General features: G+C 46.2%; 1 protein-coding gene across 4 annotated transcripts; it reads left to right on the forward strand.

Annotated features, from left to right (window-relative positions):
* Positions 1-556: 556 nt before the first annotated feature.
* On the forward strand, positions 557-24,047 carry CBR4 (carbonyl reductase 4). 4 transcript variants are annotated; one of them, XM_082625268.1, is made up of 5 exons: positions 557-2,754; positions 4,316-4,436; positions 5,167-5,303; positions 8,029-8,163; positions 23,833-24,047. In XM_082625268.1, the coding sequence occupies exons 1-5, from the start codon at positions 2,613-2,615 to the stop codon at positions 23,958-23,960; spliced, it is 663 nt and encodes a 220-aa protein (XP_082481394.1). In that variant the 5' UTR covers positions 557-2,612; the 3' UTR covers positions 23,961-24,047. The 4 variants fall into 4 exon arrangements, with proteins under 4 accessions (XP_082481394.1, XP_082481395.1, XP_082481392.1 ...); XM_082625269.1 differs by lacking the exon at positions 23,833-24,047 and adding an exon at positions 15,999-18,635 and having other exon boundaries at positions 561-2,754; XM_082625266.1 differs by lacking the exon at positions 23,833-24,047 and adding an exon at positions 19,668-23,367 and having other exon boundaries at positions 567-2,754.
* Positions 24,048-25,030: the final 983 nt, after the last annotated feature.

A 25,030-nucleotide genomic window follows, 5' to 3' on the forward strand; every position in this document is an offset into this window, starting at 1 on the left:
AATAGTAGCCATCTTAATGGATGTGAGGTTTTACTGCATATTTTTGCAAGCCACTTCACATCCCCCCGGGAGCTAGGTAGGACAAAAATGAGGCTCCGTTTGCTTGGGGTTTCTGTTTTGTTGTGGCTCCTCCCCTGCCGCCGTGCAGTCTGCATCCAGCGCTCAGATCCAGCCTCTCCGCGCATCGCTGCGTCCTTCACTGACCTCCCTCTCCTCTGAGCTCTCCTGTTAAGATAACCTTGCGCTTCATGACTGTGTGCTGCTCCTTCGCGTTCCATGTGTAGTTGTCCTCTTGCCCCCAGATGGTCTCCTTTTTAGTAGTAGGGACCACGGTTTACTTTTCTGAAACATTTAATATAAAGATTGTATCAAGTAAAATTGTAACAAATGCTCAATTTTCAGCTGATTAACCCGGAGAGCCCTGAGCACATTCCCTTCAGAATTGCAGTAAGTGTTTTTGTTTGCTTGCAGCAGCTGAGGATGCTGAGGCAAGACCGTTCAGTTAGCCCTTTTTTTTTTTTTTTTTTTTTTTTTTTTTAGCGGTACGAGGGCTTCTTACTGCCGTGGCCTCTCCCGTTGCGGAGCACAGGCTCCGGACGCGCAGGCCCAGCGGCCATGGCTCACGGGCCCAGCTGCTCCGCGGCATGTGGGATCTTCCCGGACCGGGGCACGAACCCGTGTCCTCTGTATCGGCAGGCGGACTCTCAACCACTGCGCCACCAGGGAAGCCCTCAGTTAGCCTTTCTTGAGCTCCTCCTGTATGTTCTTGACTGGGCACCTGCCTCAGCAACAGCTCCCTTTGAGAACAGTGTGTCCGGGTGGGGCAGGGGGAGGGAGGGCGGGGTCTGGGCTGAGTCTGACCCTCGTGTCCCACTCCTTCAGGCGGGTGAAACCGAGTCCCCCTAAAACTGCATTTATGATTAACCCCTCTGTCCAAAATGGTATTCCTTTTCTTGTCTAACACTTGTTCCCCTGAAGATGCAGGAGAATCAAAGAAGGCGGGGGGGATTGAAACTGAGCAGGACCGCGTGGGACCCTCCCGGGTATAAAAGCTTTTCCATGTCACCTATTTCTCGTTCGTAGGAAAAAGGCTTTCCCCTTCCTAGACCTTTCCTGAGTTCCGAAGGGCAGGTTCAAACAGTTACTTATTAGCGGAGGGGTGCAGGAAGAAACAACAGCGCAAGATGTGGCAGAGTCCTGGTTTCTCCTCAGGGGACCTGCATAACAGCCTCATACGTGTCTCTGAGCTCTTCTCTGCAGGAACTAAGGTCCCACCCGGTGGAGGATGGTGACTTCAGGCCGAGCACAAGCACGGGGACCCAGACTGTTCGGAACCAGAGGCTGATGATTGAGATTGCTGGAACACCACCCTGTTACCTCACCACCAACCAATCAGAAGAGGGGTACACACTCCGCAGACCTCCTAGCAAATGGTGCCCATAAAAACTCCTTCCCTGAAGCTGTTATTGAACCAAGTTCATGTGCCAGACACACAGTGAGGCCAACAATACCGACACGTCAGACTCTGGAGCAGAGAAAGGTTTATTGCAGGGCCATGCAAGGAGATGGGTGCCTTGTGCCCCCAAAACCGCCAAAGCATTTTTAAAGGCCAGGTGAGGGAGGGGGTGTGGCTGGTTGTTGCACATTTTGTATAGGAATCCCTTGTTCTTGCAGCTTCTCCACAAAGGTCAGGTCACGATGCTCCTGTAAACCTCCAACTACACCAACGTTATTCTTTGTTCTGCAACTTTTTATCTCTGTATGAATGGAAAAGTGCTGTCCCCTTAAAGGGCAGAGCCTTGAGCACTGGCTCTCCAGTATATTTCAGGCTGCAGGCAACATTCTTAAATCAAAGTAAAAGCAACAGAATACAAAGGTTACAGTGGAAGAAACAGACCCACTATGGAGTCAGGCTTGTTCTTCCCTCTTACAGCCCTATACGAAACATTTCTCTGCTCCAGACGCGCCCACGGTTTGGTTTGTTAGGCCTCACCCTGCGTGGGGCACGTGAGCCAAGCTGGACAACAGGAAGACCAAGGTCTGCTCTGACGCTGACTCCGGTGTCCACTCCTTCACGGGAGGACCTCAGGTCTCAGCCAAACACAACCTGGAGAGGCCATCCCGGGTCCTAACGCTGTGATCCCCATGTCCCAACCCGGCACGGTTCTGATCTTACGACGGAACATCCAGCGTCCAGGGTGTTGGCAAAGCCGGAGCCCAGGGCCCACCGACTGCAGGGCAGCCCCCATCCCACCCACGGCACCGCTACCGTGCCCTTCCGCCGGCACCGAGACTACAAGTCCCAGCATGCAGCGCGGCCCCTTCCAGCTGGCTCTCGCGCCCCGTCTCTCTCGCCCCGGTCTCTTCCGCCCACGCTCGCGTCCGCGGAGGGCGTGGCGCCCGTAGCCTCTGCGCACTGACGTCGGCGCGCCGACGTGACGTGCTGACGTGGCGCTCTGGGCGCCTCCGCCCTCCCGGGCTCCAGTCCGGCGGCGGGAGGCCTGGGGCGGCGCTTCGGTTTGTGGGAGCCGCTGTGGTGTGAAGGCGCGAGGCCGGTGGGAAGGGCCGGCCCTTGTACCCTCCTCCTCCGGGTCTGCAGCTCACCGTCCCAGATGGACAGGGTGTGCGCCGTGTTCGGAGGCTCCCGGGGCATCGGCAGGGCGGTGGCCCGCTTGATGGCCCAGAGAGGCTACCGACTGGCCATCGTCGCCCGGAATCTGCAGGGGGCCAGAGCCGTGGCCGGGGACCTGGGCGGTGGGTACCGACCGGGGGCGCCCCGCCTCTGCGCGGCGAGTGTGGGCCGCGGCCGGTGCGGGTCCGAGAAGCCGTCGTGGATGCCCTTCTCTCCGGGCCGGTCGGGCTCACCGTGTGGGGCGCGGGGCGGGTGCGTGCCGCAGGTGCGGCGCGGTCTGGCGAGGCTTCCCGGCGCGCCTGCGTGTCCTTGCGCGTCGGTACGTGTGCGCATGCGCAGGCAGTGCCGGCCCAGGACGTTTGCGGCCCTTCCAGTCCTGGCTGTACCCTGTTTGCTTTCCTGTGTCCAAGGCACTGACGTCACTACGGTGCTTTGGTGACCATCACCAAGGGAGAATGAGATTTATTCCGCCAGATTCCTTGTTATTGCACTTAAACTCCATTTCCCCCCGTTTATTAGGAATGGATCGTCAGTTTCTCTGCGAATTTCAGTTTCTGGAGGGTAGTAAGTCGGTGCTGTGAGGGTCCGAGCTCGCAGCTGTTGTTGAGGTAGTAGGCGGGCCGGGAGCAGGGGCACCGGCTTCACCGTCGGGGCCGGGGGGGGGGGCACCTTTACAGGAACGTCACCGACGGCTTCACCGAAGTGATTACGTGGGCCGCGGGTACGTTATGGACCAGGGAGCATCTCAGCCATGCTTCTTGCTCAGATTCAAAGGGGCGAGAACGTGGGGGTCCTTCTGGGCTACCCCACGCCATCAGTGTTGGCTGGACAGTATGAAACCTGCTGTTGGGTTTCAGGGGTTGTGGATCCAGCGTGTCTTCAGGTAAGAGCCGAGAGAGAGGCAGATGCTCTGGGGCCTTGCATTTCCTTGAATTACGTGGTCCATGAGTGACTGGTTTTCACCCAGAAAGTATCACTTCCCGGATGACCTACTGTCTTCGAATGTTTAAAGAGATAATTTTAATGTATTAGGCAAGGTTAGCCAGAAGATAAACAATTGTTTAGTTTTTTTAAAAAATTTACAGTTAAGAGTGTTAAAAAGGTGTATTATTAAGTAAAAAATGCTTTCTTTGAAGGGTAATTTTTTTGGTATTTAAACATTTCAAAAAAAGTAGATATGTTTAAAAACGGGTACGAGTTTTTAGTAAAAAAGTTTTAGCTTTTTTTTTTTTAACAGCTTTCGCTTTGTCTTATCTCTCCTAATGGTCAGGCTTGACAATAGTCATCATATGTGACATACTTAAACAAAAAAATCTGAGAGTTTATTTCAGGGCCAGGAAAGCAATTCATCAAAAACCTAACTGAATTAGACGTTAAGTTTCAAAAAAAGGAATATAAAACAGAGAAAACTGCTGAATTGCATAGCATGGGGTCAGTGTCAAAGCTATAAATATTGTTAGATGAATCATACAAAGTACTTTATTTCTTGTTACCCACCTGCCCCCATCCAGTTTATTAGACTGAACTCCACGAAATCAGGAATCGGGGACGTAATCATGTTTTATCTCATGTTCTGGATAGAACAGATTTAGCTCGTAGTAGATGCTTGACAAATGTGTATTGAATCATTTTTAAATTCAAGTTATACTTTATTAGCAATTCTGATCTAATTTTGTTGTATAGGAGATCATTTGGCATTGAGCTGTGATGTTGCCAAAGAACATGATGTTCAAAATACATTTGAAGAGATAGAGAAGAACTTAGGTCGAGTTAATTTCTTGGTAAATGCAGCTGGCATTAACAGGTTGGTCACAAAGTTAAGTACATTTCTATATGTCTTTTTTTCCTTCTATGTCTTTGAATAATATGAGTTAACATACTAATTAACTTGTTTTACTTCTCATTGGAAGAAAAACTGTATTTTGACACTTGATCTGTCGGTCCACGCACTCTTTTCATTCTTTTATATTGAGATTATAGTAAGGGTACAGTTCAGTTTTAACATTGTAATCACCACCCATACTGAGCTGCAGAACTTTTCCAGAACCCCAGCAGGCTCTCTCAGTTTCTTCCCAATTAGTACTTCCTTATAGGTAACCATGGTCCTGACCTCTGCCACCATATATGTTTTCTCAGTTAATATTAATGGGATCAGAGTGGGTATTCTTTTTTTTTAAATGAATTTAGGACAGAATGTTTAGGATAATATAAAAATTTACTTTCTAAGCAAGGCGTAGTGTGGCAGTTACTTCATTCAAGCTATTTTGGCCACGTGGCCCTACTTTGAGCAGTTAGGGGTATGTGCCCCTCTACCTGAGTGGGGCCAGGGCCTGTCCTCCAAGGGATCCTTTCTGACTTATCAGTTATTTCAGTGCCTCAAACCAAGTTTAAAATGTGCTCTCTAGGTGTTCTAGCTCAAATATAAAGCACTTCTTGTATTCTGCATTCAGGGAAAATGTTACATATTTCTTGACTTTTTAATTTGCTTTGTTTTATCCCAATTTTAAATTACATGGTTTTTGTGGTTTTGGTAGGGATAACCTCTTAGTAAGGACAAATGTCGAAGACATGCTGTCTCAGCTTCATACTAACCTCTTGGGCTCCATGCTGACCTGTAGAGCTGCCATGAAGACCATGATCAAACAGCAGACAGGGTCCATTGTGAATGTGGGTGAGTCTGATCTCTGTGGATTTATTATTATCTCATGTACCATAAGAAGGTTATCAACTAATTTGGAACATATTTACTTGTGAAACTTGGACGGAATGTATCTTTATTATCTGCAGAAAAAGGATTAGTTTAACTGATTAATCTGTAAAACAGGAATCAGCCATTTACATCCTTCTAGTGGTCAAGCAGGTGTTATATGAGGACACCACCTGGTATTGGGAAAGTGACAGTATGAGCCAGGTGATACATGACAAAAGGTGCCCAGTGGGGAATGGCTCAGATCCAGCAGGTGGTTGCTGTGCACAAACATGGTGCAGTTTGGCCAGCTATTTGGATTTTTTAAGAGAAGTTGGACATCCTGTTTTTTTTTTTAACTTTTAAAAATGTTTATTTATTTATTTATTTATTTACTTATTTATTTATTTATGGCTGTGTTGGGTCTTTGTTGCTGCGCGCAGGCTTTCGTTGTGGTGCACGGGCTTCTCACTGCGGTGGCTTCTCTTGTTGTGGCTCACGGGCTCTAGGCGCGCGGGCTTCAGTAGTTGTGGCACACGGGCTCAGTAGTTGTGGCTCACAGGCTCTATAGAGTGCAGGCTCAGTAGTTGTGGCACACGGGCTCAGTAGTTGTGGCTCATAGGCTCTAGGCACACGGGCTTCAGTAGTTGTGGCGCATGGGCTTAGTTGCTCTGCGGCATGTGGGATCTTCCCGGACCAGGGCTTGAACCCATGTTCCCTGCATTGTCAGGCAGATTCTTAACCACTGTGCCACCAGGGAAGTCCAAACATCCTGATTTTTATGTGAAACCGCATTTTCAAACTGGGCAAGAAATTAAAAACTTTTTGTTAGTGGGGGCTAAAAAGTGATTTCTACAGCGCTTGCATGGGTCACTAATAAATCTAGTTCAGAGGTCTAAGAGGAGGTTTTCTTAAGAGAACAACCTTTTCAGTTTTTTAGGATGGATGTAAGTAACTCCTAGTCTTCAGTTCACCTGCCCCATGGGGCAGACAGACTGTAGAATGTGCCTATAGACCTTAAAATGCAAAGTGGCTTGGAGTTGTATTTCAGTCTGACAGTTTGAAAATAGCAGCATGCCATCTGCCTTTTAAGTGGTGATACTGTAGAAGGCCACAGAAGGGGGATGCTGCCCTGTTAAAGTCAGTGACCCTGTTCTTTCTAATGCAGGAGATGTCTTTCCAAGCCAGAATATAGGGTTTATATACAAGATTTAAACCAGAATATAAGGGTTTTTAAAGCCAGAATGTACGGTTTTTCTTTTTTGAAAATGAGAAAAGGAAAGAATACTGTGCTAATAAGAAGTAGAACATTTTTGACATTTACCCTTAAAAATGTGAGAGGTCGGTTTTCTTATAAAAGCTTAGTAAATGAGTTGACCTTTGCCTTCTAACACAGCCAGATATGATTTAGGTTCTTGTAAGCTGGTACACTGGCCTGTATGTTTCACCTGATAAAGTGGGGTGTATTTGTTTAACTCTAAAATATCCCCCTTTTAGATATATATAAAAAGCCCATATCAGTCCTTTGTTTACATGCAAATTTTTAGATTCATGCTGAAAGTAAATAAAAATAGAGTATTGAAAATAAACTAGGGGACTCTTATCACAGAGGGGACTACTTTAAACTGCGAGAAAGTCCATTGTATTTCAGAAGTTATCACTCTGACGGGAACTGTAGCGTATGGCGTGAAATAAATCTGCTCCAGCCTCATGCTCGGCCTTTCCTCTTAAGCCTGCGTGTTCTTTCTTTTTTGTGTCTCTCCTTGTTTTTCTTTCTCCCCAAACCCCTTTCTCTCTCCACCTGCGTTTCCTGTGTCTGATGTGTCTTTTCTCTCTTTCTGTGCTTCATATTTCTCTTCCTTTGTCATTAACTGGCATGTGACATCTAACGTGGTTAAATATTTTAATATTGGACTTGTTGATTATAATTTGAGAAGTATTTGCAATGTTCTCTTTTTCTAAAATTAAATTACTTTCTCAGAAATTTTCTGAGGCTCTTGATTAATTTTTATATCATAAGTACAGGTCACTGGTGGAGAAGATTATTTCCCCAATTTCTCTTCTGCAAGAATTTATTTCCATACAGTTGATACTTGAATTATAAATTATTCTTTCATATTCATATAAATGAAGCCACCCAAGAATCTTTATAGTAGGCATTACAGGTTAATACATCACTGAAGGTAACTAAATTGCAATTTTACAGATAGAGTGCAATTGAAACTTTGCTAATTTAGATTTACAGTAGTTGAAATTTAGTAAGATTTATCCTCAGATAAACTATTTATTTTAGGTGGAAATAAATACTTCCTTATGTGTGTGGTAGAATCATAAAATCAGCCTTTATCTGACTTTTTTTTTCTGGTTTTAACCATGTCCTATTGGAAGCCTTTGTAACTACTGTAGAATTTTCATCACGTTTGCCCTCCTCAGAGATGAGAATGGGCTCCTGTCACTTAATGGATCCGTTCTCAACCCCTGCCCGGCACTCAGGGCTTCCCGTGAGCTTCTTTTGGATCCTGTTTTCTCTGTATCTGAGGAGACTCAGACCCTAAGTCTTACTACTCAAATGACAATGGTTAGGATTCCTAATTTTAGCAGAGGACAGGGTAGAATAGTTTGTACCTTGCTTGTTTACTGTAGAGTATCTGAACATTCAGAATAGTAACCCCATTAATTGGTTTGAATTTGCTCTCATTTCTTTTTCCAGGAAGCGTTGCAGGTGTAAAAGGCAGTTCTGGCCAGTCCGTGTACAGCGCCAGTAAAGGCGGGCTAGTTGCGTTCTCACGCTCTCTTGCTAAAGAAGTAGCAAGAAAGAAAATTAGAGTGAATGTAGTTGCGCCAGGTGAGTGGGAACTTCCTTTTTCTTTTAATTTATATGCGTCTATGGCTTTTTACAATAACAGTAGACTGTTTTTGTGTCTGTAAGTACGTCATCATCATCAGGTAGTTCTCAGAGGTGCTGGGACAGGAGCAGGGGACCCGCACTGTTACTCAGTCCTGGAGCAGTGCCACCCGGGAGGGCGTGACCTCGGTCTGATGGGACTCAGGGGGCCGGGACGCTGCATCTGTACTAAAACCACAAGAGAAACTTCTCATTTAAAGTCAGTTGTATTTAAGTTAAGAACTCTCAAGAGCTGAATGTAAGAATTTCAAGTAAGTGGGGTGGGGAGTACTGGTAGCATACACCCTGCAGGTGAACGGGTCCACGTTGTGCCCCTTCGGAGAACTGTTTCCATTTTAATTGTCTTGCTCCTCTTCTTGGGATGTTTCATTGATTTGCTGCTCACTGGGATACAGTATTTGTTAATTCAGACTTTGTCAGTTTGTCAAAGCAGAACTTTCCAAGTAATGCATCTATTACCTAATGTACTCCATACGTCTAGATTAAAGAAATAACACATCTTTATATCTAAAATATCTGAATAGCTCTATAATACAATGTGCTTTTAATAACAGTGAACCAGAGGAGGTAATCCAAAGGCTATGTAGATGATGTCATTTGCACATTTCATGCAGTAATCCCCTACAACAGCTGACGTACTGGTGACCTCAGAGACACTGCTGGTTCTGTTCCAGGCACCGCAGTAGAGTGCATGTCACAGTGAAGCGAGTCAACAAACCTTCTGGTTTCGCAGTGCATGTATAAGCTGTGTTTACACTATGCTACAGTCTATTAGTGCGCAGTAACACTATATCTATAAAAACAGTGTTCATACCTTAATTGAAAAATACTTTATCGCTAAAAAATGCCAACCATCACCTGAGCCTTCAAGTCAAGTTGTACTGCTAACATCAAAGATCACTGATTACAGATGCCACAGCAAGTACAGTAATAATGAAAAAGTTTGAAATATTGTGAGAATTACCAAAATATGACACAGAGACATGAAGTGAGCAAATGCTATTGGAAAAATGGCGCCAATAGACTTGCTTGATCCAGGGTTGCCCAAAACCTTCAACTTGTAAAAAACGCAGTGTCTGCAAAGTGCAATAAAACGAGGTCTGCCTGTACTGCAGAAAGCCAGTGTTTGTACAGAGAAAGAATGATCAGAGGTCACGTATGTTTGTCTCCAAAATGGAGAAGACACCTTTCACTGGGTGTCACTGTGCCCCAGAGAGCTACCCCGTATTCACGTTAGAATTTCAACACAAAGAACATTTTGAAGGAGAAAAGATATTTTACGCAGACTTAGGAGGAAGAAACATCTTTTGAAAAGTCACTCTGGGAAGTAATAGGTTGTGACAGTGATTTTAGCTGTGGTTGCCTCTTTGGTGAGCGAAGGAGGCGCTCTGAGGCCTGCTGTGTGGTGGTGCGGGGCGGGGCAGTGGTGGCACGTGGTAACAGAAGTGAGGGCACGCACGACGGCCGCCGCAGGTTCTAGCCCGTGTGCGGGAGGTATATTCCCAGAGGAGCTCAGGCTGCTAAAATCCGACCTGTTTGGGAGTGGCCGACAATGAACGTGGTTGGAGAGGTGGGAATTTAAGGAATCTTCAGGAGTAGAAGTCACGGGGTGGGGGGGCTCGAAGTAGAGCTGGCTGCCTGTGGAGAATCCCTCAGGAACACTGGTGTTCTTGTGAAGCCTGTAGGAAGACCAAGCCAGCAGGGCGCAGGTCACCTGGAAGACAAAGCAGATGTGATGCGGGCTCGGGACCGCGGCAGTCAGAGCCTCCTGAAGAAGGCGAGGGGGCGTTTTATAAAGCGCACCTGTTCCTTTCACTGTGCTGACTTGAGGCCCTCCACACGAGTTGAAAATATGGATGGATTAAATAGGATGCAAAGCCAACTTAGCCTGGTTGGTCTGTTACAGGTAATTGGAAAATATTGAAACAGAATGATGGGAATTATAGTTTAGGTTGCTAAAGGCTAAAGAAGTTCTCCAACTTGTGCTAAGACTTTTAAAACAAATCCGAATGTACAACTTAGAGCTGGTTTGTTGCTTTTCAAATTAGTTGCCCCAGTTTGTAACCAAGTTTATTCCGTTTAGTAGCCATCTGCACCCATGAACACAAAGCATTCTACAAAAGACTGAAGTCCCATTTTAAACCTGGATTTCCACTGTGTGCCGAGTGACCTTCAGGGCAGAAGGGAGAGGGGGTGGAGTGACTGTGGACGCACTCCTTCAAGGCAGAGCTGCCGAACCAGCCTCCGCCTGGACCAGAACAGGCACAGGATTAGGAGGAAAAACTGGTGCAGCGCAATTCAAAAAGGTTACATTGCCCCAAAGCTCCAGTTTTAGACACACGTCTCCCTTTCTGATGTCCACACGTTTTGAGGCTCCCGGGAGTAACTGAAACAGCCAGCGAGCATGCAGGCGCCAGAAGACAGCACTGTGGGTGTGCGGAGTCCACAGGATGGTGGGGGCAGGTGCGAGCACTTTAGAGTATGTACGTGAAAACGTATCAGGTGCTCCCAAACGTGAAAGGCAGAGTCTCCGGGACTGTCCTGTCACTGTCCTGTCGGAATAGGCCAGAACCATTGAGAGTGAGTACAAAGTACGGTGCTTCTAAGATGAGTCAGAAATGTACCAGGTAGCGTCCCAAGGTGTATAAACCAGTTAAGCACATATAAAGTTAGTACTGGTCCAGTTAGATATACAAAATGAAAATTATGGAAGCTGCCTCAAATATCTGGGGTTCCACAAGTTTACAAGCAGACCTGGGTAACAAAGTAGACTCTGGTTTTAAGAAAACAGTGCAGTTCAGTGTCCAAACACAGCCTCCGGTCGGTCCCAGCGGTGACCTCAGAAATCATGTCTCTGGAGAGTAGAACCATTTATATGTTGATACAAATTTGCAGATAACAGAATAAACAAAAAAGTAGAAAAGACCTGTCCAAGGCTGACGTTTAGTCTTTTTTTTTTTTTCCAAAGGAGTTGACAAGTCCACAAATTGAGCGGGTTGATGTCGGGCTGTTGGTTCTTATGTGAGCTGTGTGGCAGTGGAGCCGGTCCCAAGCTGCTCCCTGGAGGTGTAGACAGCTGGGGTGGCTCACAGAGCACCAGGGACACGAGAGCGTGGCAGCGTGAGAAAGTGTGCACTTCGCCCAGCCCAGATGCATGCCAGAGCGCGCACACACACACAAACGATTACGTATTTGTCAGACACACATTTGTTTGTGTGTTTATCTAAAACTTATTAAAATAACTATTGATTATGGTTTTTGCTTTATGGAGAAGGAAGCCGTTAATTAGCCTGTGAATTGATACTCATAGATAAGAGTAGTTTAGAACCTGAATACTTCTAAAATGATTGGAAATAGTTCTAAAATGAGTAGTTCTAAAATGATTGTGAAAAAAATCAAGTAATGAACTGGTGCCTAGAAAAAAATTTCTTGTACCTTATATTTTATATAAGATCTTTATTTTTAAACTTTGCACTGATTATGGGATAATGTTAGGTGGACAGGATCTTAGTGATGATTTATTCTAGTCATCTTAACTGTTGAGAAGACTGGGCCCCAAGAGACAGAGTGAGTTGCCCAAGGTCCCACAGCTGGTTTTTGGTGGAACTGTTACAAAAGCGTTATCTGTTGATTGCCAGCTAATAAGGCTTGAAAATTATGGCCCCTTAGATTTGTTTTATATCATTACAAGATTTAGGTCTTTTTGTTCTTTTGCTATTATGTTCTGTCTAAAATATCTGGAATCTTCCAATTTTATAACTTTTACCTTTACATTATTTGCCTTTTGACAAATGACTAGTTGATAAAAATCTCCTGGATTAGTTAAGAGACTAATAAAAAGGTGCTAAAACTCAAATCTACATCATCACTCATGAGCTGGTGTGATAGAAGGTTTGGTTAGTGGACTGTTGAGGACAGTGAGTGTTCTCCTGTGTCTCTGCCGGTCGCCGTGGGACCTCTGTCCCAGCTTGCTGTGGGCACGGGGGCTGGCCCGCTGGGGGCTCGTAAGGAGGAGGCTGAAGTTCACCCTGGCTGCTCTGCTCTGTGGGCCCTGGAGCTGGTGTTGCGTTTGGCACCAGTGCTGAACCAGCAGGGACCAGGGAATTGTTGGAATGTCCTGGCTGGCCTCTTGCTCTACAGCGTTCCTTCATCCCAATTCATTGTTTAGTCAGAGACCAGCTGAGTTCAAGCATTCCAAATCCATGAACATTTGATAAATGACTCGATTTAGATGCATTCATTTTTTGGGGGGAAAAAAAAGAAAATCTCAAAGCTGCATTGTGGTCTTGGCACTGCTTTCTGTGTGTGTGTGCTTTGTGCAGCCCGACTGATTTTCGTGTTAGCCGAGTTTAACCATGTACAGGGTAGATGATTTATGGTTTGGGGCAGCATGTATGTGCTTCCCTCTTTTTTAGGGAGTGCAGTAGTGTGGGTGATGAAGAGTTAACTCTGGGTCACGATGATCCCAAAGCTGGATGGTTTCAGGGTAGTGCAAGTGTTCCTAATCCTGATTCTAACCATTCATTCAGCCGACTTCCTGAGTGTCTCCTGTATGTGAGGGCTGGCAACGCTCCAAAATCACAAACACGAATAAGCTATTTCTGCCACAAGGAAAGAAGCACAGTGGGAAAGACAGGTGTATAGACAGATAGTTACAGGGCCATGTGGTGAATGCCAGGCAGGTCCCCCTGTGATGCTGTGGAAACGCTGGAGAAGGAATGCTTAGTTTTGTCAGAGTTAATTAGTTGTCAAGGCAACAGGCTAACTAGTGCAAATGCAGCTTGTATATAAAGGGAAATTTTATGAGTGTTAGGGATGTGTGTGTGTATAGCCTTCCCTAAAGATCTTACTTTCTAGTGCAGTTTACACTGAAGGAGAGAAAAAACCTGTTGCTAAGAAATGTGGACGCTGAGTAGGGTGGCCTTTATTGTCTTGGCCGTAGTGTAATGTATTATAGTGGCTGCGCTGTGAGCATGGTGTGAATATGCTTCATTCATTAGAAGCAAAGTACAAGTTGAAATGGTAGCATTAAATCGAGTCTATGGATTATTTATTAACTTTATTTTAGATAGTAATTTCAACTAGATTCTTCAGATCCTTTAACAGAGTTGATAAACATCAGAATTGATATGTTTATTTTTAATGTTAGTTTTCCTCGTCACCTGCAAATGGAGTTTCCAATTAAGTTAAAAACAGAAAGCAAATCATAATAGGAAAAACAAGGGACAAGCAAAATAATAAATTAGGCTATCATTTGCTGCCTAATATTTTTAACTTTTTAAAGATGAATTAGTTGCTAAGCTTTGGTATTACATTAACTATAAATTTCTCATCATGGATAAATGTTACTGATTGGAAAATATTGAATATGAGAAATAGAATATTTGATAAATTGAAACTATATTGGATACAGTACTTTTTTTTTTTTTTTTTTTTTTGCGGTACGCAGGCCTCTCACTGCTGTGGCCTCTCCTGTGGCGGAGCACAGGCTCCAGATGCGCAGGCCCAGCGGCCATGGCTCACGGGCCCAGCCGCTCTGCGGCCTGTGGGATCCTCCCGGACCGGGGCACGAACACGTGTCCCCTGCATCGGCAGGCGGACTCTCAACCACTGCGCCACCAGGGAAGCCCGATACGTTGCTTTTAAAAATGTGTTTTCAGTAGATAACACAAGCATGTACAAAATTCAAAAGTACAAAAAGGCATAGAGTGAAAAGTGAGTCTTCTCTAGCCATTCAGTTCCTTCCTCAGAGGCAACCAACCACAGTCAGCTAGTTCTCTCTGTATTTCATATATAAGTCAGTAGAGCATATATATATATACTGTCGACTGAAAAAAAAAGCACAACCTAAAAGTTGAGAATTAGGTTTTATTTGGCAGACTTTCTGAGGACTTAAGCCTGGGAGGCAGCCTCTCAGACAGCTCCGAGGGGCTGCTCCCAAGAGGTAAGGGGGGAGCCAGGATGTAGAGGAGTTTTTGGAACAAACACCAGGTAGTCGGAACATCAAAAATGACTGTTCATTAAAGAAAACCAGAAATCTCAAGTTAAGGAGTTTAGCGCTTTTCTGTGTATGGAAAGATGCAATGTCTGGGCTCACTGGAATCATTCCTTTGATGTGAACCTCACCTCTCTGGGGCCAGCGTCCTGTGCTTTCCTATCTATCCCATCGTGAGTCCCCTCAGGGCTCACCGTTGGGGGCAGCTGTAGTGGCTTGATGGCTGCAACAGCCTTTGTTTACTTTTTTTTTGGTGCCGAGGCTTGTGGGATCTCAGTCCCCAGACCAGGGATTGAACCCGTGCCCCCTGCAGTGGAAGCACAGAGTCCTAACCACTGGACCACCACTTTGTTTACTGATATGGCAGGCAACATTTTTCCTCACAATACATATTTTTAAGAAAACACAAATTGATCGTACTATTCACAATGTTCTGTACCTTGCTTTACTCATAGAACAATCTTCCATATAGAGGACTGCTCACTTTTTAAAATAACAGCTCTATGGAAATATAACTCACATACCTCATCATTCACCCATTTAAAGTGTCCAATTCAGTGGTTTTAGTGTAGTCACAGAATTGTTCCATCATCACTGTGATACATTTGAGAACGTCATATTTTCATCATCCCAAAAGAAACCCTGTAGCCGTGAGCATTCTCTCCCCATTTCTCTCCAATCTCCCCAGCCTTTAGCAACCACTCATCTACTTTCTGTCCCTGTCATACGAAGTGTCCTCTTTTGTGACTGCTTCGCTAATTTTTTTTTTTTTTCTTTTTTTCTTTACTTGGGCCTCTCACTGTTGTGGCCTCCCCCATTGCGGAGCACAGGCTCCGGACGCGCAGGCCCAGCGGCCGTGGCTCACGGGCCCAGCCGCTCCGCGGCATGCGGGATCCTCCCGGACCGGGGCACGAACCCGCGTTCCCCGCATCGGCAGGCGGACTCTCAGCCACTGCGCCACCAGGGAAGCCCCCCTGCTTCGCTAATTTTAATGGCTGAGTTGAAAGATAATAATGTCTGTTTTATGGGTGCACTGTAATTCATTTAACCTGTGCCTCTCATTGGGCACTTCGGTTGTTTCTGATCTTTTGCTGGTCTGACTAGTAATGCAGTGACGGTACTTGTAAGTGATTTATTTTGCACATGTGTGAGTATATATATGAGTGTCATCTTGGGACTGAACCTGCCAGGGCTCAAAGGGTATGTGCCCTTAACATCTGGACAGATGGTACGGCAGTCATGTGTTTCTACAGGGCACCCTAAGTGTTTTGCTCCCTCTCCTCCCTTTTTTTTTAGTTGCAGAGCTTTTATGTTCACTCCTGGCACAAAGTCTTGCTGGCAGATGCTGGCAGAAGCTTGCAGCTACTTAAAACAGATACTGCTTTGGGCGCTGTTGTGTGCTGTTCAGTGTGGTGTTGATTTTTTACACTGCTTCCCTGTACACTTTTACAAGCGTAATATTAGAACATACAGATTTGTTCTGGTTAAAATCTTGGTCTAGATTTTGGCAACAGCCTTGTTTTATCTCCCTAAAAAAGTGTCTTGGATTATTTTAATTCCTTCTAGGTCCTAGGAACTTATATCAGAGAATGGACATCTAAGCAGAGAGCCGTATTAGACAGTGCACATCCCACAATTGGTAGTACTGGTATCTAAAACTGGCTAAAGTCCTGGCGTCTTATTTAAATATAAGCTCTCTGCAGTATATCAAAATATTCAAGACTAAAATAGTGACCAGGTCATATGGAAGTGAGATGCTGTTTGTTTATATACTCTATAGGTAGCCAGAAATGGGTCAAGGAAGTACATTTCCTTGGGAGCTGACCCAATATAAGCGGTCACTGGACAAGAACCACACACCTGCTTTTCTGAGAAAGCGTATCCTGTTCCTCAAGGGCTCCCGTCTTTCAGAAGTGCACTGAGCATGTCGTCACGGGTGTGGAGCCGCAGCAGCGGTGTCCTCGTTCTCAGGTAGCCGAGCGCCTGTTGCTCAGTTCTCTCGCTGGCTTGAGGAGTGACAGCTTTGCAGCCCGCCGAAGCCTCTAACTCCCATAGGTGATCCACAGTCGTCTGTGGACAGTGGCACCAACTGGGAGTCTGTAATTTTTATAACCCAGCTTGAAAGGTGTTGTAAATATATATGTAGTAAAATGAGTAGTAAAGTGAAATTTCCAGAGCTTTATAAAGTGGGAGAATGCTATGGGAGAGCGTCCTCAGGGGCCGAGGAGAGATCATACATTGGGAAACAACACAAGCACAAGAACGGGTGTGTGCAGTGTTTACAAACTACTAATATCTCTGCTCAGGTCCTACGAGATCTGATAGAGAGTCTAGGAGACTTTATATGCAGTGCCCTGGTTGTGGATGTATTCAGGACCATGTAATTCATGAGCTGTAGCATAAAGGATAGTGAAATCTGGTAGAGCCTGGACTACTTTATCGCTAGAGACTAGCTTCATGGTTTTTTTTGATTTCTGATAAATTAGGGGATGATATATATGAATTTGAATAAGCTGCAGATAGAGTTTTAGTTTTAGTAAAACTGCTCTGCGTGAGACTGTAGTGGTGGATACATGATGAGATGCATTTGTCAGAACACAGACCCGTCCAACCCAAAGGGCAGCCCCTGAGGTAAACCATGACTTCACTTAATAGCGTATGAGTGTTGGTTCACCAGATGCAGTGCGCTAAGGCAGGGTGTTAATAATTGGGGGGTGCAGGGGGAAGGCAGTGATTTATGAGGTATGTGGGGACTCCCTCTACTTTCTGATCAGTTTTTTTGTAAACCTAAAGCTGCTCTAAAAAATAAAGTCTATTAATTTAAGAAGAAAAAATAAAAGCTGCTGACAGTGAGAGGACGGTGCTTGCGTTTGGGACAGGTTCCTGCTCTCTGTATCCGACATCATGGTCCAGGAGAAGCCAGCGTTGGGGACGGCTTCTCTCCCTCTCAGCCTGGCCTCCGCCCCCCACTGCACTTTTAGGCTTTCAGCGCAGGGTCCAGCGCTGGCCGGCAGCTGTCCTGTGAGGCCTGTCCATCCAGCTGTCCGTTCGCAGTGGGAGAGGCCATGGAACTCCCCCTGTGAAATGACGCCCTGATCCTCCACTCGGTGGGAGCAGTGGAGGGAGAGCCGGCCCGCGGGGCGGGGGCCCGAGCAGCCTGACGCTGTGCTGGACCCGCGGGCTCCACTCTCTCCTCGACAGATCTGACCCCTCACGGACGTGAGTCCAGGCCGTGGTGTTGGACGAGGCCTGTCTCCTGTCAGAAGCACGCGTGTGTCAGTCTGTCTGCCACGGTGGCTGGCTCCCGTGGCTGTCTCTGGAGGACCAGGTCTGTCCCACGGCCGCATCTCCGTGGCAGAGGCCTGTCTGCCTTCTCCCTGTTTCACTGCCTGAATCTCCCTTCCTGTCTGCGGTCTGCCTTCCCGCACCTCGCGCCCTGTTCCAGATCTGCCTTTTTCCCAGGGTGAAAACACTTCCTGTGGCCTCTCACAGACCGTGTGGCCTTACATTCCCCCAGAAGCTGGGCACCTCAGTTCCCTTCAGCACAGCCTGAGTAACAACCCGGATGAGCATCCACCTGTGCTTGCTGAACAGGAGCTCTTCCAGCCACTCGGCTGCAGTGTAAGAACTGAGGGCCTTTGAGGGGAAATACGACGACCCGTGATGAGGCGTACCTTCATCCTGGAGTCGTAGCTGTGTAGAGCTGAAGTCTGCCATTCTCAGTCTACTGCCCCTGTTTGACGAGACAGGAGCAGCCTGCAGTTTAGATGGTGCGTGCTGCCCAGCTGTTAGCTTGCAGAGTACAGCAGAGCGGGGGACGGAAGCTAGTGGGGGGTGTCCTCACCCAGTGCCCTGCTTGCCACGAAATGCCACCTCTGAGAAGACGTCAGCAGAGCCACCGAGAAGTGGAGCTAACCGGTAGTCACGAGGTCTTTCTTGCAGCGCGTTCTTACTGTAGTTTATTGAGGTCTGTTTTGTTTTTTAAGATTAAAATGCACTATTGATTTTCTGCCGAGGGTTGGGAGTTAGTGGGGAAATATATTATGCCAATTTTGCTAGAATTCAAAACAACCTTAGAGTAAATAATTGTATCATGAACTCTTTGAGAAGATGGCCTGGATATGTAAATGTTAGATTCGTGATTTATTCAGTCGACGTTGTAAGCATGTGAAGTGCGTTCTTTTCCTGATTCACTTTCTGGGGCACCTTTGACCCTGAAGTGTATCCAGAGGCTTCGGATCCGGGGGCCCGGCGACCCTGCTTGTTGGGGAGCCGCAGCCCGTGCAGTACTGGGATCTTCCTGTAGGTGGAGCTTCGCTCACAGCGCACCCGTGACGCGGTTTCATCACAGCTGTACTTTGCCTTCTTTTTTTAAGTCCAAATGATGAGTAGTGTACAGAATACTGATTATAGAAGTTATTGGGGGCCTCCCTGGTGGCGCAGTGGTTGAGAGTCCGCCTGCCGATGCGGGGGATACGGGTTCGTGCCCCGGTCTGGGAGGATCCCATATGCCGCGGAGCGGCTGGGCCCGTGAGCCATGGCCGCTGGGCCTGCGCGTCCGGACCCTGTGCTCCGCGACGGGAGAGGCCACAGCGGTGAGAGGCCCGCATACCGCAAAAAAAAAAAAAAAAAAAAAAAAAAGAAGTTATTGGTAATATGTATTCATATGTATCAGACTAATCTCACAAGATTTCCGTAACAGATATGCAGTTCTTCTGTGCTATGTACCATTTAGAGCTGGTGCTCCACGTGTTATGGCGCTTTAACTACAGCTCTTGCTGCTTGAGAACGTGTTCTCTGCGAGCCTTACTGCACACAGCACTGCCGTGTTAACTTTAAACGTTTAAAATTTTCTGTGTATGCTTGCATCAGGATTGGATAATTCCATTAGATTTTTTTCTTACAGGAATGTTGGAAATACTGGTCTTTCTAATCATCAGCTATCTTAGATATAGCACAGGAAACTGATTTTTGTCGGAACTGCCAAATCAGGTCATGTGACCACGCTTGTGATGCTTTCCTTCCCTCTACTACCCCACTCCACCCCTAATCAAGTGAAAATTAATCACTTGTGTGGTTCTTTGTGTTCACCTCTATCAGGATATTCACCCAAGTTCCTTTTGTTATAATTAGGAGTGCAAGTGAGTGTTTCCTCCCTAGGTTACAGGTTCCTTAAGGAATGGAATTTTCATTTATGTTTATATCTATCCAATCATATTGTGCTACGAGTTGGGTCAAATATTTTAGCATTCAGTAAATGTTCATTGGGTTAAATTGAATAAAAAATGAGTACTTGGGTACTGATTGCTAGCAAAACTCTGTATTTCCTAAACAAGGTTTACTAATCATCTCAAATTTTCATCAGCGAATTTATTTATTTTTTTTGAAATTGAGCAAGTGTCTTAGTGTCTGCCCTTTTCAACTAAATGAGCAAACATTTCTCTTTCAGGATTTGTTCATACAGATATGACGAAAGACTTGAAAGAAGAACATTTAAAGAAAAACATCCCTCTTGGGAGGTTTGGAGACCCCCTTGATGTGGCCCATGCAGTTGTGTTTCTTTTGGAGTCTCCATACATTACAGGGCACGTCCTGGTGGTGGACGGAGGCTTGCAGCTCACCATGTAGCCAACTGATATGGCTATTATTAGAGTCAAGGGCACACAGTGTTATACCTGCATTCGCTAATCAAACCTACTGATGCCAGAAATGTTGATTTCCATCTTTATATGAATATGGCTGTAGAGGACAGTATGTGACCAGCTGTGCTTTCTAAATGACACGTACCTTCCAGGCTGCAGCAGTGTTAGTGTGTAGTCACCCTCCGTACCCACAGGGATCTGCCCTAGGAGCCCCCGAGTCTTCAGATGCTCCAGTCCCTTACATACCGCAGCCTCCATAGTATTTGCATATAACCTATGTATACTTTTTTTTTTTTAGTTTCTGCTTTATAACAAAGTGAATCAGTCATACATATACATCTGTTCCCACATCCCTTCCCTCTTGCGTCTCCCTCCCTCCCACCCTCCCTATCCCACCCCTCCAGGCGGTCACAAAGCACCGAGCTGATCTCCCTGTGCTATGCGGCTGCTTCCCACTAACCTACGTATACTTTAAATCATCTTTAGATAATGCATAATACCTAACACAGTGACAAGGTTGTGTAAATAACTGAAGTACAGTGGAAATGCAGTGTATTTTTGGAATTCGTGGAATTTTTTAAAAAATATTTTCTATCCGTGGTTGGTTGAATATGGATGTGGAAGTCATGGATGTGGAGAGCTGACTGTATAGGCATTTTGCAAGTGATATAAACAGATGTTATCTTAATTTATACATTTTGTGGCAAAAGTGGGAAAAATTATATGGTCTAATTGTCATTAGTTGTTTTGTTGTATCAGGCTGAATACTCCAGAAGTTAACCTTGGAGGCCATTGCCAAAGTAAGAGTATTTACAGGGCATGGGTAGGTGTCAATACTTCAGCAGCCCTGCTAGAGTTAAACATTGTATCCCTTTTGCCCCTTAGACAGTCATTTGATTTACAGGTTGAAATGAATGTGGAGTTTGGTTTCTCTGAGTGGCATTGCTCCTCCTTGAGCCACTGGGCTCAATAAAATACAAGTGCAGGTGTGGACAGTTGACCCATCCTGTGGAAGTTCTCAAAGATGGTGAGGGTTAACCCTTACTGTTTTAACACCTGGTACAGTTGTGAGCTGCGTAGATCTCATCAGCTTAGGAAGTGGAAGTGTTTCGTTTTTTGTTTTTTTTTGTTTTTTTTTTTGTTTTTTTTGTTTTTTTTTTAATTATTATTATTATTATTTTTTTTTGCTGTATGCGGGCCTCTCACCGCTGTGGCCTCTCCCGTTGCGGAGCACAGGCTCCGGATGCGCAGGCCCAGCGGCCATGGCTCACGGGCCCAGCCGCTCCGCGACACATGGGATCCTCCCAGACCGGGGCACGAACCCGCATCCCCTGCATCGGCAGGCGGACTCTCAACCACTGCGCCACCAGGGAGGCCCTGTTTTGTTTTTTTAAATCCACAAAAACAGTTTAGCAGGCTACTTAAAAACAGCAATAATAATATTCTTGCCTGACATTTTAGAAAACTAATAATTATGAACAATCATAAATAATATGCAGTAACAGTGAGTTAAATGTCTTTACAAGGAACAGGTTAAGCATTAGTCTTAAAAGAAGATGTTTGCCTGAGATTAGAGATTAAGACACAAACTGAGTGGAAACATCAGATGACGCCTACTTTGCATTGAACTGTTTTGTGGGGAATACCGTGAGCATTTTAAATGTCACTGGATTCATGTTGATTTCTATAATTTGTCCTTTTAAAATGTTTTAAATATTTATTGCACCTTAAACAGCAATCTTTTTACAGTTTTATTGGAGCCGAAATGATTTTATGTAAACATTTAATTTATATTGAAAGTCGGTGCAAACGTATTAATAGGATATATTAAATAAATGCAGAGTAATAAAAGTAAAATAACAAAGTCAAGTCTGTGTTCCAAATCAAGATTCCTGATTCCTTAAAAATTCTTTTGCACTGATCTTCAAAATAGCCTTCTTTACTTCGAGAAGTCTGTTTAGGACGTGAGCAAGCCAGCTAAGTGTAAGTTACTATTGTAACCGGACGGTCTGCTCCCCGCAGACACGGCGGTGCACAGACCGCGCTCGCAGGGAAGCAGCGGTCGGGGCGGTGTCCGGCGTCCTGCGCACGGAGCACGCGCTTCTCCAGCGCCGCCTGCCTGCAGGCTTTGCCGGGCGGCCGCAGGCCAGCGCCCTCAGACTCCCGTGCTCCAGACCCCGTGGGGCTGCCTCTGCTGGTGGTCGGCAAGGAAGCAGGTGTCGCTGGAACGAATGGCGCTGAGGTGTGGCTTACGGATGGCTTTAACCTTCAAGTGTGTATATTCACACGTCAAGTCATGACCCCTTTTGAAGCGTCCACCCGCTCCCGCCCACATCGAACTTCTGGAAGGTGGAGCGAGGCTTTAGGTGCAGCCAGCTGCCCCCACCCCGCAGGTGACGTCTCCATCGGCTCCCACCGCCTGGGCGGGACGTGTTTCGTGCTCTCTTCCTGGTGCTGAAATGGGTTGCCAGCTGTTGCTCATATTCAGAGATTCAAGAACTTCAGTGGATTCTTAACAAGATAACTCAGCTGCAGCTCTTATATGGCTCTTAGGAGCCTGCAATCCAGTCTGTGTTGGGTACTTGTTAGGAAATGGTTTATGGCTAAAGCCAGTGTTAACATGTTTGCATGGGACGTTTTTAAATTTGTGCTTTTCATATTTTTTTCATATTCAGTTTTTTTATAAATTTATTTTATTTATTTTTGGCTGCGTTGGGTCTTTGTTGTTATTCACGGGCTTTCTCTAGTTGCGGCGAGCAGGGGCTACTCGTTGTGGTGCGCGGGCTTCTCATTGCAGTGGCTTCTCGTTGCAGAGCACGGGCTCTAGGTGCCTGGGCTTCAGTAGTTGTGGCTCGCGGGCTCTACAGCGCAGGCGCAGTAGTTGTGGCGCACGGGCTTAGTTCCTCCGTGGCATGTGGGATCTACCTAGACCAGGGCTCGAACCCGTGTCCCCTGCATTGGCAGGCGGATTCCCAACCACTGCACCACCAGGGAAGCCCCCATGTTCAGTTTATAAGAGGGCTTTAAACTGCTTTCTAAGAGAGAATTATGTTGTAAATTTCGGGGCAATAATTTATGTGAAGAAGATGATTTAATGTGTATGCTTCTGTTATCTGGAATAAAGGGAGAAGATTACTCTGGACGTTGAAGAGTTATGCCTTACATTGCTGAAACATTTTCCCAAGCTTTTTAGATGGAAGTATGTGTAAGTTGAAAGGGCCTACCACTGACTTAACTTGACAAACATACTACAAAGTATTTAATAATTTTTAAGTTTCTTTTATATTAATTTTATCTTTCAATTACATTGCAAGCTTCTGAGGGTAGAAACCATACGGTGTTTTCATTCTTTTCATTTTAGTTAAATAACTCCGTAAATATTGGTTGAATACCTACTAAGTGTCTTGTACATCTTCTGATTCCTCCACCTTACCCGCTCAGCTCTGAGAACATTTGGTACATCCCAGAACTACACTGATAAATCCTTTTATATGTTTTGATTCAAGATCAACAGTCATTAATTACATTGTGTTATAGTGGAGGGAGGGGTGGGTCATTGAAATATCAATACATCTGTTCCCTCAGTACACATCCTGGAATGTTCTGTGACTCACTCCTTTTTTGGCCATTTATCTCTGACTTTGATGCTTGCTTTCAATTTATAACTGAATTTGAAATGCTAAACCCATCAATCGTTTTCTCTTAGGCAACACGACTGACTTGGAGGAATTACCACCAGTTTAATTTGGAGCCCTTGGACTAATAATCCAAATGGTGCTCTCGGTATCACCTGGAGAATATTTCCCCCCCAAATTTAAACACAGGTCCGGAGCCCTGTCCCTGGGAATTTTGCTATGGGTAGGGCGGGGTGAGGAAAATGTGGAGGTGCTTTTAGGAAAAGTTTTCAGCGGTGCACAGTGTTCATGACTTCATTAAATAAGTATTCATTCATTCATTCCTACTGCATACCAGACACTGCTAGTCGTGGGAGGTATAGTGGAAACGAGCCCTGGTTCCCGGGAGCCCACAGGCTAATTGGTGTGGGCCGTGGGCAAGCGGGCCTTAAACCATCACCAGACGTCGGGTTACAGCTGAGGTGAGAGCGGGGAGAGCGGGGAGCCCTGGTTGCCATTGAACCCTCTTGCTCTTGCTGGGGGTTTGAGCTGTCCTGGAAGGTCAGGAGGGGCTTCTCGGGGGCGGGAGAGTTGAACTAAAAGTGAAGCCTTCGTTCAGAGGGAGCAGTGCTACTCTGGGGGGGAGGAAAGATGCCGGGTTGGATTTTAACCAGGCTGAGTTGAGGCGTCTTGCCGATACCTAAGAGGAGACCTCAAGTACGCATGCGTGAGGACCTCCCGGGGCTGGGGGGCGTGGGGGCAAAGGGCGCACGGTGACTCGTCTCCGCGTGAACCGGCAATTAAGGAGTGAAGAGCGCGCCCAGGTGAGATTGCGGAGGGAGGAGCTGACGCTGGCAACTGCAGAGCCGTGTAGCACCTGACGGGTGCCGCGTGCAGTCCTCAGGGAGGGGGGAGGGGTGCCCGGGGGAGCCAGGTGGGCCCGGGAAAGAGCCTGAGACGCGCTGGTTGGGCGGTGGGTGGGGAACAAGAAACGCCGGTCCTCACGCCGCCGCCTGCGCCGCCGCCTACGCCGCCTACGCCGCCTGCGCCGCCGCCGGTTGAAGGTTTTTCGGAAGGAAGGCGTCCTGAGTGTCGGCTCTGCTGGACTCGGTGAGTCGCGAGTAAAAAGGGGCTCTAGTGACGCGGGGATCTTTGGTTACGTGAACAAGAATGAATTTGCGGATTGGTGGGGACAGAAGGCAGAAGCTTGTGGGGGAAGAAATTAATTTGGGGCTTTACTTCACGTTACAGAGATCAGTTCGGCAAGGAAGAAAGCCTTAAGTGTCAAAATGCTCGGTAGAAAATACAGCTGACCCCTGAACAACGCGGGCGTTAATCTGCGTATAACTGTATCCCCAGCTCCTCCGACCACGGGCTGTGTGGTAACTTTAGCATTTACTACTGACAAGCATCTGCGTACAAGTGGAGCCGCGGAGCTCAAACCTGTGCTGTTCAAGGGTCAGGCGTATACAAGTGGATAGTTTTCAGACGCCGGTGTGTGGCAAACGTTCTTAAACATGGAAAGAAACGATTGGTTAAACGAATTACGTTAAAAT

Source organism: Mesoplodon mirus (genome assembly GCF_964341445.2).
Source record: "Mesoplodon mirus genome assembly, chromosome: 1".
In the NCBI taxonomy this organism is placed as follows: domain Eukaryota; kingdom Metazoa; phylum Chordata; class Mammalia; order Artiodactyla; family Ziphiidae; genus Mesoplodon; species Mesoplodon mirus.

What these genes read in the sequence shown, in the direction of transcription:
- CBR4 (XM_082625266.1), top strand. Translation starts at nt 2,613, where the DNA reads ATGGACAGGGTGTGCGCCGTGTTCGGAGGCTCCCGGGGCATCGGCAGG. An exon ending in AATGCAGCTGGCATTAACAG is followed by an intron (nt 4,437 to 5,166) that starts GTTGGTCACAAA and finishes TGGTTTTGGTAG; the next exon opens with GGATAACCTCTTAGTAAGGA. An exon ending in AGTGAATGTAGTTGCGCCAG is followed by an intron (nt 8,164 to 19,667) that starts GTGAGTGGGAAC and finishes TTTCTCTTTCAG; the next exon opens with GATTTGTTCATACAGATATG.